Here is a 16,750-nt window from a genome sequence, read left to right as displayed (position 1 = left end):
GTGCACAGACCTAAGCGCCCTCAAGGTAGACCTAATTTGGGTGAGTCTGATCAAGAAGGCAGGCCTTGCATGGAAATTGTTTTCAGGAAGATATTCTGCTAGTTCTTTCTTGGAAATGTAACCTGCCTCTTTCAACGTCTGGCAGGTGCAACATAATAATCTCCACACAGTTTGACAGCATAACGTTGAACACTCAGTTACTACATTGGTCCATAGGTTATGCAGCTAAGCTCAACATCGATCAGACAGTGAATAAAACTAGAATGCGTTTCGTGAACGAACTGCGAGAGTGTGCTTGCTCTGTGACAGAGAGATCAAGTGCCTATGAATTAACATGTATTTACATCTACTCAATCAGTGTAGTGGGGTTCTTCCAATATATTTTAGCAAGCAACCAAGCTCAACCATTATATTTTGGCTCCACTGACGTTTAGACATATGAGGGTATCTCAGAGTTTCGTTATACTGACTTACTGAGCTAAGTGAATTGTTGAAATTGCTATCTTGGTAAAAGGAAACATCTCTGCAACAATATTGGAATGAATGCGGTTACATAGCCAGCTTTACTTAAAGTTTATTGTAAGATAGGCCTATATGTTAGACTTAATGCAGTTAGAGTTAGACTGTAGGTCTAGTATCAAACGTAAGCAACACTTTTACTGTATAGATAGAGAGCACGTGTATCACATTGGTTTATAGTCTGTCAAATTAGTTCTAGTTATTGGTGTTCGTTGGCATAAAAAGTTAGTCTTCTCTTATAAGCCTAGGTAGTACATCTGATTAGAGCTAGCAACCATGAATTGCAGATTAAGGGGTCCCCTATCTCAGTGTTCATTTTGGAAGCTATTTTTAGATTCAGTCTTAAGACAAAAATGCATATTAGTTTTAGTCACATTTAGTCATAGTTATCCTTCTTAGTTTCAGTCTAGTTTTCGAAAACTCATTACAATTTAGTCTAGTTTCAGGCACATTTAAAATTCCATATTATAGCCACATTAAACTCCTTCCCTTCCCTTCTCAGGCCCAGGGACCTCCTGTGTTGTGTCTACTGCATAGTAGTCTAGCTTGCAGTACTTAAATTGTGGATGCAATTAGTCTCCAAGATACAGATCAGCTGAATTCCAATTAAATCAATGTAAATAATAATTTAAGGCAATACTTGATTAACAGAATTGTCATTCAAATATATGAGAATATCACGTCTAGATTAAATCAACCACATATCCTCCATATGAAATGCTTTGAAATCTCATTACCAACAGATTTAGCTAGACGGATAGTTTTGACAGTTGAAAGTGGTGTCAATGATTATAATAACAATTGCCCAAATAAACAAGGCTATTCAAACCAGTCACATATTCATTTATTTTTTGCTTGATTAATGTTGTGTGTAGCCTGTCCGAAATTGTTATCTTGGTAAAAGGAAACATACTGCAATGAGTTTACTAGCTAGCTATCAAAAGCTAGTATAACTTGGGATATGCTACCTCATTGTTAGCTAACGTTAGCTAGCTTAACGTTTACCGAGGCTAACGTGAAGCTTCAATCGAAAATGATTAGCTAGCCCTGTCCTTTAGCCCATACTGCAATGAGTTTACTAGCTAGCTATCAAAAGCTAGTATAACTTGGGATATGCTACCTCATAGTTAGCTAACGTTAGCTAGCTAAACGTTTACCGAGGCTAACGTGAAGCTTCAATCAAAAATTATTAGCTAGCTTTCCAAGCTAGCTGACACAACCTAAACACTCGACTGCCCCTTTGAAGTCAACTTAACGTTGGCTAATATATTCTAATAACTAGTTATCATTGACAGTTACAAGCTAATTTACCAAACTCCTTTCTGTCCTAAATTGAGCAGTTGCAGGTGTGAGCTACAATATGGGAGCTAGCAAAGCCATTTCTAGCTCTACTTCACAATACTGCTGCCTAGTGTAATAAGTTAACGTAAAACATAAATGTTTATAAAGTATCAGACATAAACAGGATACAACACACCAGTTACCAATTGATATTATGTGTTTATATATACCGAAAATGTCAGTAAATCCAGATGATGATTATGCTGCTGCTGCTGTTGGTCCCGTCGAAAACCCTGGAGTCGCGACCCTGTCACTTGTTTCCATGTGAAATCAATGGAATGCTTCACTTTTTGGCGCCGTATTGACAACTGTCTGTCACTCGCACACTGTGCTTGTAAATTATTTTTCAAGTTTGCACGTACCTATTTATGCGAGTGAAATACTTGCACTGTAGAGCCCTGGAAGGTGTCTCTTAATATTCCTACAGTTGAATGGAGAGCGACTGATAGAGCGGGTGACGTCACAATGGCTCAACCTTCCCCATGTTAGTCAATGAGAGAAAAAGGTGATGAAAAAGAGGAATAAAAAAGGAGTGGCAAGAAGTACCGCCACGAAAAGTCATAGCAACCTGCACCGGATCGGGCCGGACGTTTTGGTGTTTGAATGGCGTCTCTAGCTCAATCGGGCGAGGAGTAGTTAGCTGCAAGAAAAACGGGGAGAATAAATAAAGAAAACTTGACGATAACAATACTGTGCTTCCCTTCGGGCAAGCACACTAATAATCCAGTTGCCCATCATTTATTAGGCTACCCATACTCAGCTCGTCACTTACCTTGCCACTATATTCTACATTAATCATTTCCCTTAATTCTCCCTTAAGCCTTATGTGGCTGGCTTTCAAGTGTGCCTGTTTAACATATTGGTCTATGGGCCTAATAATGTGGTGTTTTGAACTCTGCTGGGCTTTTATCAGTTCAACATGTCATATTTAATCATTTCACAATAACAATTTAACAGTTTAAATCTTTTCGTAAAGCTACATATATAATTTCTGTGCTCTGTGCAGGTGTCCTCTGACAGCCAAACCCAACAGCAGAGCGGTGGGTCTCGTGTGGCAGCAGTGGGCCCCTACATTCAGTCCTCCACTATGCCCCGTGGACAACTGAGGCACGAGCTGTTGGTCAAGCCTACTTACCCAGATGGCTCTTTAACCTTGCCAGCACCAGAGAGAACCATCCCAGAACTCAAGGCCAGCACAGGTAACGAAACACTCAACACAGACTAACCCCAGCAGATCATTGGCCTATTGGATATTTCTAATACAAATTTGTGCTAAATGTTGCTGGCTGCTTCTGTTGACAATCTGATTGTGTTTTTACCATGTTGCCTCCTCATCATACCATACAAAAATAAAAGTAGAAACGAATGGCAAATTACTGACATGGACATTAACAGCATACAGTACCTTATATTTGTGAAGTAACAGTGAGAAATGTTTGTAGTCTTTGTCTACCATTAAGTTATCAGTGAGCATACAGGTCCAGAGTGTTTTGAAGGGTTGACACACGATGATACCATAGTTATGTGTGTGGGTTCTTTGGCTCATGATTGTTGTCTGACTGCCCATACATGCATCAGGAGGAGTGGATTGTGGGATTTCCCCGTCATTTTCAACAGATATCAACTCTGATGTGACTCTAAGCTCTGAAGGTAGAGCTGCAGAGAAGGCTGCCACACCATATCTGATCATTGGGATGTCTAGTTCCATATTTGGTTTTATTTTCTATTTCAATCATTTGATGATTTTATGCAATAGTTGATGTAGATGGTTTTGCATAAATTCAAGCATGGAAAAGAATTGGCCCAGCATTTGTTGATGTTTTAAACTAAAAAAATCACTACTAAGGGTTTTTTCGATTTCTGCATCTTCTTTATGAATGAAAGAATCACAGCCCAGTTCTGAACATTTCCATTAACTGTTTTAAAACACTAACTAAGTTGAAGGTTCTGGGAAAGAGCTAGAATGAGGACAAGGACCTGGACCTGGGAAGTAAGGGAAACGCTTGGTAAAAGTATATCTATATATGTAGGTCAGGTAAACATTCAGGAATACATTTGATTGCATCCCACAGTGAATGCATCCAGCAGGCAAAGACTTTGTCAGTACCACAGCTTTGTTAAAGTCCATTTTCCCTCAAATGTAAATTTCTGATACTGTACAGCACAGTGCACTTCATGGGCTGGGCTGTAAAAAACCTACCACGGATAGAGTTAATCTCTATGTCCATGTATATAGAAAAACAGGAAGTTGTCATGAGGGTCCAGTGTGTTACACATTATTTAGAACAACAGGAAGTTGTCATAAGGGTCCAGTGTGTTACACATTATATAGGGAAGAGAATGGTGCATATACGTTCAGTAAGGTTAACTACCCCTTGCAATAAAAACAAATTTGTTGGGGTACACTTCAGGAAGTGTATTGAGTTGGAATGACCTGGTAGTCCTGAGTCAGGGCAGTATGTAAGAAGAGACAGAACAACAGTCAAGTGGACCGGAATCTCATCTAGTGTTTTGTGTCAATAAAAGAGACGAGTCAATTGTTACTCACACAGATGTTTTCCAAAGAAGCCTTCCAAACGAGAGCTCATATGTAAACATTCACACAGCCACACTGTTGTATTTTTATCTATAGTACACAGTGGATTTTTTTACGCTTACCTCTTTTTTTTTCTTTTTTTTTTACCCCTGTGAGTGAGTGAGTGAGTGAGTGAGTGAGTGAGTGAGTGAGTGAGTGAGTGAGTGAGTGAGTGAGTGAGTGAGTGAGTGAGTGAGTGAGTGAGTGAGTGAGTGAGTGAGACGGGGGGGGCAGAAAAATGCGGATCTGCCCGACGGATGAGTCTAGTTCTGTGTATCCCACCACACTTTCACACTTTCCACTCATCTCCAGTTGGTTATGTTTTAGGTTCATTGATTAGATATTCATCACGTTTTGTGTTTGTGTCTCTTACTTGCTTTTTTAGAAGCTCTGTTCTTATTTAAACCTTTGAAAGAGTTGCGGGCGAAAAGGAAAGGTACAGGTTCCTTGTGCTGTTTTATCCATGTTTGAGAGCTCTTCTCTTTTCTCCTGGGATGTCTTCTCTTCCCGTCTTGTGCCTACCCCACAAGTGGTGTGTGTGCAGTGTTACTACTTCTGAAATGCTGTCAGAAATGTCATTTGTCGCATCAGTCTCTGAGCGAGATATTACGGGTTCTAATGTTTGATATTCCTGATTGCATATTCAGTTTGTGCACTGTTTGTGCATTTGTTTACAGTTCAAATTGGTTAGTTGGAGAAGACTAATTATCCTGGGTAGAGAGAGGATTTTCTGAACATAATTGCGGTCATGATTAAATGTCCTGTCTTCTCCTCTGTGTGCTGTGAGCCTGCAGTGTAAACCTCCCCACCCCCACCTCACCCCCACTCCTCCAGCCCAAGCATGAGTGTGATGTTTACTCTGCAGTGTAAACCTCCCCACCCCCACTCCTCCAGCCCAAGCATGAGTGTGATGTTTACTCTGCAGTGTAAACCACCCCACCCCCACTCCTCCAGCCCAAGCATGAGTGTGATGTTTACTCTGCAGTGTAAACCTCCCCACCCCCACTCCTCCAGCCCAAGCATGAGTGTGATGTTTACTCTGCAGTGTAAACCACCCCACCCCCACTCCTCCCCCACTCCTCCAGCCCAAGCATGAGTGTGATGTTTACTCTGCAGTGTAAACCTCCCCACCCCCACTCCACCCCCACTCCTCCAGCCCAAGCATGAGTGTGATGTTTACTCTGCAGTGTAAACCTCCCCACCCCCACTCCTCCAGCCCAAGCATGAGTGTGATGTTTACTCTGCAGTGTAAACCTCCCCACCCCCACTCCTCCAGCCCAAGCATGAGTGTGATGTTTACTCTGCAGTGTAAACCTCCCCACCCCCACTCCTCCCCCACTCCTCCAGCCCAAGCATGAGTGTGATGTTTGCTCTGCAGTGTAAACCTCCCCACCCCCACTCCTCCCCCACTCCTCCAGCCCAAGCATGAGCGTGATGTTTGCTCTGCAGTGTGTCTCTACTCTCTAAAACTTTACCTTTTGAGGTCAGTAGTTTTCTAATGGCTTAATGTTCACAGGTGTCCAGTCACCAAAGGTGGCCAACCTGTCGGACCAGAGCATTTCTACTCCAAGCTTCCCATCCTCTACCCTCCCCAGGACAAACACACACCCCCCAGAGGAGCAAGGTAACCCTTAGTCCCTGCCCACCCATGGCACTGCCCTACACTGGCTTACAGACATAGGAGGCATCAGTAATCAATCATTTGACAAGCCTCTATATCAGCTGTTGAAGTACCAATATGTTCTTTGCCTCTGTAGCAGATGACACTGAGGTACTAAAGCGAGGGGGGCAGGACAGGAAAGTGCGCCCTTTCTCAATGTTTGAGTCCATTGAGACGCAAGCGACGGTGCTGCCCCCTACCTCCCTCCGGAAGAACCAGAGCAGTGAGGATCTGGTCAGGGATGCCCAGGTAAGCCCACACTCAAACGTTTGACCCTGTGGACAACTTTTACAAATTTTAACCATTTAATTGATTTCCCATTTATCATAGATCTAGGGGTATAGGGGTTAGCTAAGATCCAATAAACAAATTATATATAAATCAGCAGTAAGGATTTGTGGTCTAAAACTAGCAAGCAAACTAGCAAACATTTAAAAGGCATGCAAAAACCCTGCAAACACCACCAAGTCGAGTTGGCACTGATAAAACTAACGTGCTAACTAGTGTCTGGCAGCATTACAAGCATTGTAGTGCTGTGAAAGCTGGTTCTAGAACCCAGCACTACATAGTGCTTATCCTGGATAACTAGTGTGAACATGTGCATTTATCTGTTCTTTAATTGATCATACACCATCAAAAATTAATTTTAAGATGATTCCAAAGCTATTTGCCTATACAAATATGAACCCTAAAATTAAAACCATACTGTTAGTTTAAATAGCACCTTTACCACTGACATTGTCTAGATTATTGGCAAGTTGGTAATATTTCCCCGTGTTAAAAAAATTGCGGGTGGAAATTGATTGCTCATTTGTTGTTTCTTAGGTGTGCTATAGTTAGCTAGGTAGTTAGCTTCATGGCTTAACAAAGACATGTAGCTAAGCAACAATCCATTAAGTGGTCAAGTGACCTCCAAAGTTGAACTATTTTTAACTTGGAGTGCAAAATATGAGACTATATACAAATTATGGATGATTGAAACCACCTCTTTTTGAAACAATACACAATGCTTTATGACATTTTAAATCCAACCTGATATGACCTGCAGAAATAATCTGAAATTTAGATTTTTTTCTGTGCCTAGATTGTGGGAAAGGTGGTGAAGGTTCCTCCTCCAGTTCCAAACAAACCCAGACAGGTCAACTTTCCTCCAGGCGCCCAGCTACCATATGGCAAGCAGGTCTATCAAACAAGTACTTTCCCAGGGAAAGCCAAAGGTCCCATCCATCAGCAAACTACTGGCTCTCAGGGTCATTTGCCTCTCCCCTCATGCCAGAGCAACACTCTCCCTCTGCCTAAACAAGAAGCCCCACCAGCGGCCACAGTTCGTCCCTTCACCCCGGAGCTCCCTGGGGCCAAAGACGCCTTTCAAAAACCACAGTCGGGGGCTGCGAGCTACATCTATAAGATGTACATAGGAGACTCCTCATCCCAACAGGGTGTGCAGGGAGCGCTATCAAGGTCTCAGATCCGAGGCAACAACTTTGTTAGTGGTAAGTGAGCATTCATTTTAGGGATGCTTTTCTGTATCATTTAGTTTAGGAGCATGTGTTATATATTAGGACCTGCTGCTATATCTTGAGCCTTCTGCCACAGATGGAGCTGGATATGGTTCTGTGTGTAAGTGGGTCAGGGCAAGCAGTATTCATTCATGTTGAATACTGTTTCGCGCTGGGCATATCTTTGGAACATTACCTTAGGTATAAAGTGTATTTGGCCGCAGTGGTTTCAGACTTTGATCTAGTTGGCTTGCCATAGTGCATGATATATATGTGTGTAAGTGCTAATGTCAGGATTATTAAAAGGCCTGACTTGACATCAGTGTCTGAGCCCTCTGGCAATGTTCTGCTTTTCATGCAACCAATATAAAGCTGAATGTGAGGAATGTCTTTAGTCTTTTAATTTAAAATGTACCTTTTCTTAACAGTTATATCCGTTGCATATTTAGAATGTTGGTTTGTGCTGTTCTCCACTATATTTGATGCAAAATATGCCATTGCTGCCTTTGCTCTGTAGTGTATGGGAAACCAGTCATCTCTGGGGGGTCTCAGACATCTCTGAACCAGTGCCCAGAAAACCCTTATATGGATCAACACAGTGGCAGCAGCAGCAGCAGCGCCTCAGAACCAGAGGTGGATGGGGGGACTGTGGGCCACGGGGCCCCTGAGGGCCAGGAGACGGAGCGCACCCCACGGCCCCTCAGCCCTACTAAGCTACTGCCCTTCATCTCCAACCCCTACCGGCACCAAAGTGATGTGGACCTGGAGGCTCTGCGCAAGAAGCTGTATAATGCGCCGCGCCCCCTGAAGAAGCGCAGCTCCATCACTGAGCCTGAGGGGCCTGCGGGACCCAACATTCAGAAACTGCTTTACCAGAAAACCACGCTGGCTGCCATGGAAACCACTTCCTCTGAGCCAGTTTACCAGCCAGGTGTGGTTGAAGAGGATAAGGAGAATTCCAACATGTTTCCAGCAGCTGTGATTGAGATCTCTCCCTTAGAGGAGGTGGTTCCTGAGGAGACCCTTCTTGAGCCACCTCCTCTGTCCTCTGCTATCTCTGAGAGCGAAAGGGAAGATTTTGTCCCCCCACCACCACCACCTCACCCTGCACCACGTCCAGGGGACTCTCTCTTGCACCAGCCTCCACAGGTCGCCCCGGAACAGCCATCCAGTCTTCCCCCTCCTCCTCCTGAGAGTTTCTTGGAGGAGTTTCCTCCATACCCACCCCCTCCCTACCCCAGTACTGCAACCGGACAGGAACAGGAGAGCCTAGGGGAGGACACCTTCAGCATGGAGCCGCCCGAGGTCACAGGCCAGGTCATCCTGCCTCCAGTAAGTACGCCCACTACAATGTGCACTTCAGATGGGGGTAAGCCACTGTTTACAGACCAGACTAGAACATTCAAAGGTATTTTGTTCTTTGTTTATCTTATATGAACGTGGCCAGACCGAGAGGAACAATGTTCATGTGTGTGCATGTGTCTGGGTTTCCAGGGTAAGAGGACAAACTTACGGAAAAATGGATCAGAGCGCATTGACCACAGCATGAGGGTGAAGTTCAACCCACTGGCCCTTCTTCTGGACTCTTCACTAGAGGGAGAATATGACCTAGTCCAGAGGATCATCTATGAGGTGAGAATATGACTTAGTCCAGAGGATCATCTATGAGAATATGACTTAGTGCAGAGTAAGTAAGTAAGTAAAGTTTATTTTTAGAGCACATTTAAAACAGCTTGCACTGACCAAAGTGCTGTACATAGTGCATAGAAAGAATAATAAGAATAATAAAATAAGACAAAATAAAATGGAATGGAAATGGAATAAATACACATACCAATCAGTGATTTAAGCTAAGGCGACACCAACAGACAACACTTAATTACAGACATAACAGGGTGAGACAATTAGAACACAGGAAAGGCCAATGTAAAAAGGTGCGTTTTGAGCCTGGTTTTAAAAAGTGTGATTGAGGGGACATTTCTAATGTCGAGTGGCAGTTGGTTTCACAGCTGGGGGCCGGCAACAGAAAAGGCACGATTACCTTTTTGCTTAAGACGGGACCGTGGGACATGGAGGAATCCTTGGCTGGAGGATCTGAGGGACCTGGGGGCTACAAGGGGCTGAATGATATCAGCCATGTAGCTGCTGGGGGCCAGACCATGGAGAGCCTTAAAGACCAGGAGCAGTATTTTAAATTGTATTATTGACTGGACTGGAAGCCAGTGCAAGGAAGCTAGGACAGGTGTAATATGTTCACGCTTTTTTGTGTTGGTGAGCAACCTAGCTGCAGCATTTTGGACCATCTGAAGCCGTGCCACCAGTGTCAGAGGGAGACCAAAATAGAGGGAGTTACAATAATCTAGACTGGAGGTTATGAAAGCATGGATGACTTTTTCCAGATCACTGTATGACAAAACAGACTTAAGTTTGGAGATGATTATTAATTCATAAAAACTGGTCTTTACAACAGATGCGATTTGCTTGTCCAGGTTAAGGTGAGAGTCAAAATGAACACCCAGGTTACGTGCATGGGATTTCACACAGGGGGCCAGGGGACCAGGGTTGGCAGGGATGGAAGTTTTGGATTTTGAAGGCCCAAAGACAATAACTTCAGTTTTGTTATCTGAAGGAAGTTGTTAGCCATCCAGATTTGTATTTCTTCCAAACAGTCTAAAAGAGGCTGCATGGAGTTGCCAGATTTAAGTGGGATGTATAGTTGGGAGTCATCTGCATAGAAATGGAATGAAATATTGAATTTCCTGATGATGTTACCTAGAGAGAGCATATACAGGCAGAAAAGTACTGGGCCCAAAATGGATCCCTGGGGGACACCTTAAGACACAGGGGCAGAGGATGAAGAGTACTGGCCTATGGATACAGAGAACGATCTTTGATGGAGGTAGGAGTGAAACCAGTTCAGAGCTGTACCCTTAATGCCAACCCGCTGTTCAAGTCGCTGTAGCAGTGTACCATGGTCTACAGTGTCAAATGCAGCACTAAGATCCAAAAGAACCAGAATGGCATTATCACCTGAGTCAAGGGTGAGCAACAGGTCATTTGTCACCTTTAACAGGGCTGTCTCAGTGCTGTGACAGGCTTTGAAACCAGATTGAAATGGCTCTAGGATCTCTGTTGATGGTTTCATGTGCTTTACAATGTCCCATAGATCAGTGCAGGACACTGCTTGGAATTTATCAAAAGTAGCTGTAGCAATGGGGAAATGGGGTGAAGTGTCAGACACAACAGGAGCAGTGAACTGTGCTCTGATGCGGTTAATCTTCTCAGTAAAAAAAAGAGGATCATCTATGAGGTGAGAATATGACTTAGTCCAGAGAATCATCTATGAGAATATGACTTAGTGCAGAGGATCATCTATGAGGTGAGAATATGACTTAGTCCAGAGGATCATCTATGAGAATATGACTTAGACCAGAGGATCATCTTTGAGGTGAGAATATGACTTAGACCAGAGGATCATCTATGAGGTAAGAATATGACTTAGTCCAGAGGATCATCTATGAGAATATGACTTAGTCCAGAGGATCATCTATGAGGTGAGAATATGACTTAGACCAGAGGATCATCTATGAGGTAAGAATATGACTTAGTCCAGAGGATCATCTATGAGAATATGACTTAGTCCAGAGGATCATCTATGAGGTGAGAATATGACTTAGTCCAGAGGATCATCTATGAGAATATGACTAACAGAGGATCATCTATGAGGTGAGAATATGACTCAGACCAGAGATCATCTATGAGAATATGACTTATTGCAAGTTGAGTGTAAGTCGAGGGACGAACAGTGGGGCAAGCGCTCCCTAAGTTGACGTATGCTACCAACGCGGGGACAGTGCATTGTGGGACTTGCAGTATTTGTGGTGCGTTCGACATACCAGCGGTCGTGGCATTCAAGCTCTGATAGATAAAAAGATGGATACTTTATTAATCATGAGGGAAAATTAGGCAAACCAAATACAATTTCACCGGCCCCAAGAATAACTCGTGGAGGTTACAGTGCGTTTCCTGTCAACCTCAAAAAAGGAGTTGTTAGCCTTCAAAAATTCGCCTTCAAATTTGGAGAAACAGGTAGAGTTATGCAGAGTTCTTGCTATGCTAAGTTAATGTCTATGACTTTTGCATATCGTATGCGGTTACTGACATGATTTTAAACTCTTATCTAGCAAAATACATGTTGACATACAGCAATAGCATCAAAATAACACTATTGTACCTTGATTATTTATTTAACGTAGTGGTAAGATAAAGCTGGTAGTTTAGCATTGTCAAGCTAACGTGAAGATTTGCCCTTTTTTATTGACTGGTTATTGCCTGGGATGCAAACGTAATGCCTAGTCTTGGGTTACTCAATATGTTTTTCTTCCCCTTTTCTGCAATCAATAGAGCATACAACTCTGCATTGACCAGTTTAACAACTCCATTTGTTTTTCATGTTTCATATTTCCATTTTGTACACGTTTACAATTAAATAAAAGATTAAAAGATTAAAAGATACAAAATTGTGTCTTTATTGTTTGGCTTAATGGTATTAACTTTGCAAATAATCCCTGGTAGATAACTTGTCATCTGCAGAAAATAGAGTGTGAACAGTTTTACAGACAATAGGCCCAATAAGTACACCAACCTTTCCAATTAACAAATGTTGTTGCTTATAATTATTACTAGTAGTGACATCTGTAGAGGCATTTATTACCAGTCGCTATTTCTTTATCAAAATGGCACAGCCTAGACATTGAGAGACAACCCATTGCGTGAGTACTTTTACTTTTACTTTAAAAGTACATTTAAAAGTGAGTACTTTTTACTTTTTACTTAAGTAGGATTGTTGATGTAGTACTTTTACTTTTACTTTTACTCTCATTTTCCTGGGTACTTGTACTTTTACTTAAGTACTAAACTTCAGTACTTCTTCCACCACTGTAAGTCAGACATGGGCTATAACATGGCTAAGCGAGTGAATGAGTCATCCTTGGGGTGTGTCCAAATGACATCACTCCCATTCTGTTCAGGAACATTGTCCTCTCAATTGAACATGTCGAACTTGTACACTATTGGCTAATTGAATGTAATGCAATGTGAATGTATTGTGGTCTCTCCCCACTCCAACCCTTTTAGGCTGAATTAGTCACAATTGAATGAAATAACATTGTTTCATTGTTAATTGCATTCTCTTTTGAATCAGGTTGAGGATCCCAGTCAGCCTAATGATGAAGGAATCACTGCCCTCCATAATGCTGTCTGTGCTGGACACACTGAGATAGTCAAGTTCTTGGTGCAGTTTGGTGTTAATGTCAATGCAGCTGACAGTGATGGCTGGTGAGTTTGAAATCCCAATAGGCTCGGTTGTACAGGGTCTTTGTTAAAGTATGAAAGGAAATGATGGCATAATATGAACTAATGACAGAATGTAACGCTGTGTATCACCTTTTCTTTGTCAGGACACCCCTGCACTGTGCAGCCTCCTGTAATAATGTACAGGTTTGTAAGTTTTTGGTGGAGTCAGGGGCTGCTGTGTTCGCCATGACATACAGTGACATGCAGACTGCTGCCGACAAGTGTGAGGAGATGGAAGAGGGCTATACACAGTGCTCCCAGTTTCTCTATGGTAAGTGTGAGGAGATGGAAGAGGGCTATACACAGTGCTCCCAGTTTCTCTATGGTTTAGATTAAAAAAAATATATACATCCACAACAAGTTTGGAAACCTCTGAGCTATCTTGGGGATCTGTTATCTTAACATGTAACATGTAAAAATACTTTTCCTAGTTCTTCTATGTGTCAGAGTGCTGTTTGGGTTGGTGTCTTAACACAGAAACTCTGTGGTGTTGATCCCACAGGTGTTCAGGAGAAGATGGGCATCATGAACAGAGGAGTAGTTTATGGCCTGTGGGACTATGACAAGGAGGGTATGGATGAGCTGTGCTTCCTGGAGGGTGACTGCATGACTATTGTGCGGCGTGAAGATGAGGATGAGGTGGAGTGGTGGTGGGCACGCATTGGCAACACAGAGGGTTACATACCCCGCAACCTCTTGGGGGTGAGTGCCAAGTCAAATTGCCATCTTTTGGAGCTAAAAACGAGAGTTTTCTTCAATATCATAATCATGATGGATCAGAGCACACAGTAACTGTATTACCTTATAAGTTGTTTCCTAGATACTAGGGGCGGGGGAAAAAATCGATTATTCGATTCTCTCTAAAACGATTCTGTCTCGATTCAGAAAAGTTCATAATCGATTTTGTAATTAAAAAAAAAAAAAAAAATTTTTTTTTTTTTTTTTTTTTTTTTTTTTTTACACATCCATTTTATGTTGAAATGCAAGCTGCATCGATTATTGGATTGTTCATAGAAAGTCAAAATTGTGACAAGGAAAAGCTTTTTCTCTCATAAAAAATAGAGAAGGTAATTCATCTGTTGATTTTCTTTAATTATCAAACACAAAGTAGGAAGTGTAGCAAAGACTCTAAGTAGCAAACTCAAATGTTTTAAAAGTCGAAATGGATTGATAATAGTTTTATCGGTTTAAAATTGATGATTGTTTTTTTTACACATCCATTTCATGTTGAAATGCAATTATCGATTGATTATCGAATATCAATTCGAAACCGATAAAACGATTATCGATGCATTTTGACTATTGAATCATTTGAGTTTGCAACTCAGAGTCTAAATTGAAGAAAATCAACAGATGAATTACCTTCGCTATTTGCTTTATTAGAGTAAAAGCTTTTAATGGTCACAATTTTGACTTTCTATGAGCAATGCAATAGTCGATGCAGCTTGCATTTCAACATAAAATGGATGTGTAAAAAAAAAAAAAAAAAAATTTTTTTTTTTTAAATTACAAAATCGATTTTAAATCGATAATCGATAATCGATTTTAAATCGAATCGTTGACCTCTGAATCGATTTCGAATCGAATCGTGAGGTGCCAAGAGATTCCCACCCCTACTAGATACGGTGAATGTGTGCGAGTAACATTGTGATAAGGTTCACGAAAAAGAGTCTTGGCGCTTTTATTTCAATTGCAAAGAATAACGGAATGGCAAACCCCTTTATACTTGGCAGTGGCCAAATCTTTCTTTATCTCGAAAACAAAAATTGTATTTCTTTATGTCTCCTCACCAGACCTCACAAAAAGTGCCATGCTTTTGAATGTGTATTGTCATGTGACTAATTTAAATGCAGAAAATACATTTTTCCATTTTAATTTTTGGGTAATGTGCTTTGTCGACCCGTGTGAAAAACCGACTCATGTGAGTGTACAAATGTTTGTAATATTTGACTTGTTTTTGAAATTCATGTTTAGTTTTTTAGTTCGCCCTTTTCAAATTACACATAGTGGAGGTTCATGGAAAGCTGCCTTTTGTCAGTACCTATTCCATTAAACCACCTTAAATTGATCAATCTGCTCACAATGTCCCAGATCCCTGATGCCTAACTAGTAATGGTATGCCTACAAAATGGGTGTCAGATGAACGTATTTAACCCTTCTGTGGTCAAGCCATAATAATCATGTACGTGTTCCTAAACATGGACCTGCAAATGTGCTCATCATAGAATGGTAAACCTCTTCAGAAGGAAATGGACATAACTGTTGGAAAGACCATTATCTCACCATCTGTAACCTTTCACTCTACAGTTATATCCCAGAATTAAGCCACGGCAGAGGAGTCTGGCCTAAAAGAAGAGGACACTGACCAATGGCAATGACAACAGGTCACAGGGCCTACTGAGGATAACATCTAGGGTTAACCCTAACCCACTGGAGGATCACGCGGTGCTCGTCTGTGGATTGAAGTAGAACTTATTAAAAGGACATTTCCGTCAGAATATAACAGTACCAAAATATATGAAGGATCAAGATTTTGTAATCAAACTCTTTGGACTCATCCAAAGTATTTTTGCATATGACAAATGTGTACATTTTATAAAGAAATGTATCATCATTGTTGTGGATGTATATATTTTTTTAATCTGAGCTTCTATGGTATGTCATTTATTAGAGCTGATCTTTGGATAGAAATAGAACAATCAGTATATAAGACCTGTGTATTGACCTGAATTGATTACTGTTTAACATTTGGTGCCTTTGCATTATGTCATATCCATACTTCAATTCTTCTGTGTTGATTCTGCAGTGTCCATGTGCACATTTGTAATACTCAGAAACGGCATATCAGCATAGCCAACACTATATTCAGTTTTCTGTTACTGATAATTGAATGTAGTATATTGTATAATATGGAAAGGATTAAATCACTAGACTGCCAAGTAATTATGAAATCATCATTGCGACACCATATCTCTGTCCATCTATTTCCTTGACATTCTCAGTAGGTCAGTGGAAGGATGAGTAACGATGGTGAAAGCTTAATAATTCACTTTTGTTTTTGTTCATATACAAAAAATACACAAACAGATCTGAGGACATCAATTTGTGTTGTTCCAAGGACATTCATACACTACCATCGTCCATTTCTTTCTTGTGATATTACCATGTGACATTTTGTCTGTATGATCTCAGTGTTTAGTATTTTATAATTAAAAAAAAATTACATGTGGATGTTTGGCTATCTACTAACTCTGACCAAAATTTCATCAGTTAGTCCTTCATTGGACATCCATAGTTTATGGTATCTATATATGATAGACTGTGCTGCTTGAAAGTATGTGAACCCCTCGAGCAGTTAAAGTTTTTCTGTTTTACCATGATTTTTCTATTTTATCATCACCAGTTTTCCATATATGAAATGTCAGGTTTATCTTTATCAATTGCATATACTTGTTTAGAAGGAATTTTGTGAGTAGCCAAAACACTACATGAAACATGCCATTAGTGTATGTGCAAAAGTTAGTGAACCCCCAGCTGCATTGGTAAAGTCAAGTAGGTAACAGATTTGGTGAAACACATTTGGGTGCTTAATTAGTCAATTAAGAACAGAGACATCCTTAGGAAAAGGGTTGGGCAACACAGATTAAAAGAGAGGAAACCAACCAAACTTCTGTAGTGCCAAGCAGGGGCGTCGTTAGGAATGTTCTTCAGCCCCCCCAAAATGATTTGGCATTAGGCCAAACAAGTAAATGAGGCAAGGAGCGAGATTGTAAGTACAGGTAGGTATAGAATGTGGCTATC

The 16,750-nt window shown here is 41.2% G+C and overlaps 1 protein-coding gene across 1 annotated transcript in view; it reads left to right on the top strand.

The window, feature by feature from the left end:
- The window catches only part of tp53bp2a (tumor protein p53 binding protein, 2a), a 48,812-nt gene extending 32,735 nt beyond the window's left edge, over positions 1–16,077 (top strand). Inside the window, exons 11-20 of the mRNA XM_080848468.1 lie at positions 2,867–3,059; positions 5,952–6,059; positions 6,193–6,344; positions 7,180–7,588; positions 8,112–8,926; positions 9,089–9,226; positions 12,798–12,931; positions 13,054–13,220; positions 13,452–13,651; positions 15,257–16,077. Of these exons, the coding sequence (XP_080704594.1) occupies positions 2,867–3,059; positions 5,952–6,059; positions 6,193–6,344; positions 7,180–7,588; positions 8,112–8,926; positions 9,089–9,226; positions 12,798–12,931; positions 13,054–13,220; positions 13,452–13,651; positions 15,257–15,298 (2,358 nt within the window). The 3' untranslated portion in view covers positions 15,299–16,077. The remainder of the gene's footprint in view (positions 1–2,866; positions 3,060–5,951; positions 6,060–6,192; positions 6,345–7,179; positions 7,589–8,111; positions 8,927–9,088; positions 9,227–12,797; positions 12,932–13,053; positions 13,221–13,451; positions 13,652–15,256) is intronic.
- The last annotated feature ends 673 nt before the right edge of the window (positions 16,078–16,750 follow it).

This window comes from Sprattus sprattus (genome assembly GCF_963457725.1).
Source record: "Sprattus sprattus genome assembly, chromosome: 12".
Lineage (NCBI taxonomy): Eukaryota > Metazoa > Chordata > Actinopteri > Clupeiformes > Clupeidae > Sprattus > Sprattus sprattus.
The sequence above is the reverse complement of the archived record's forward strand: the minus strand, read 5'-3'. Positions and strand labels throughout refer to the sequence as shown.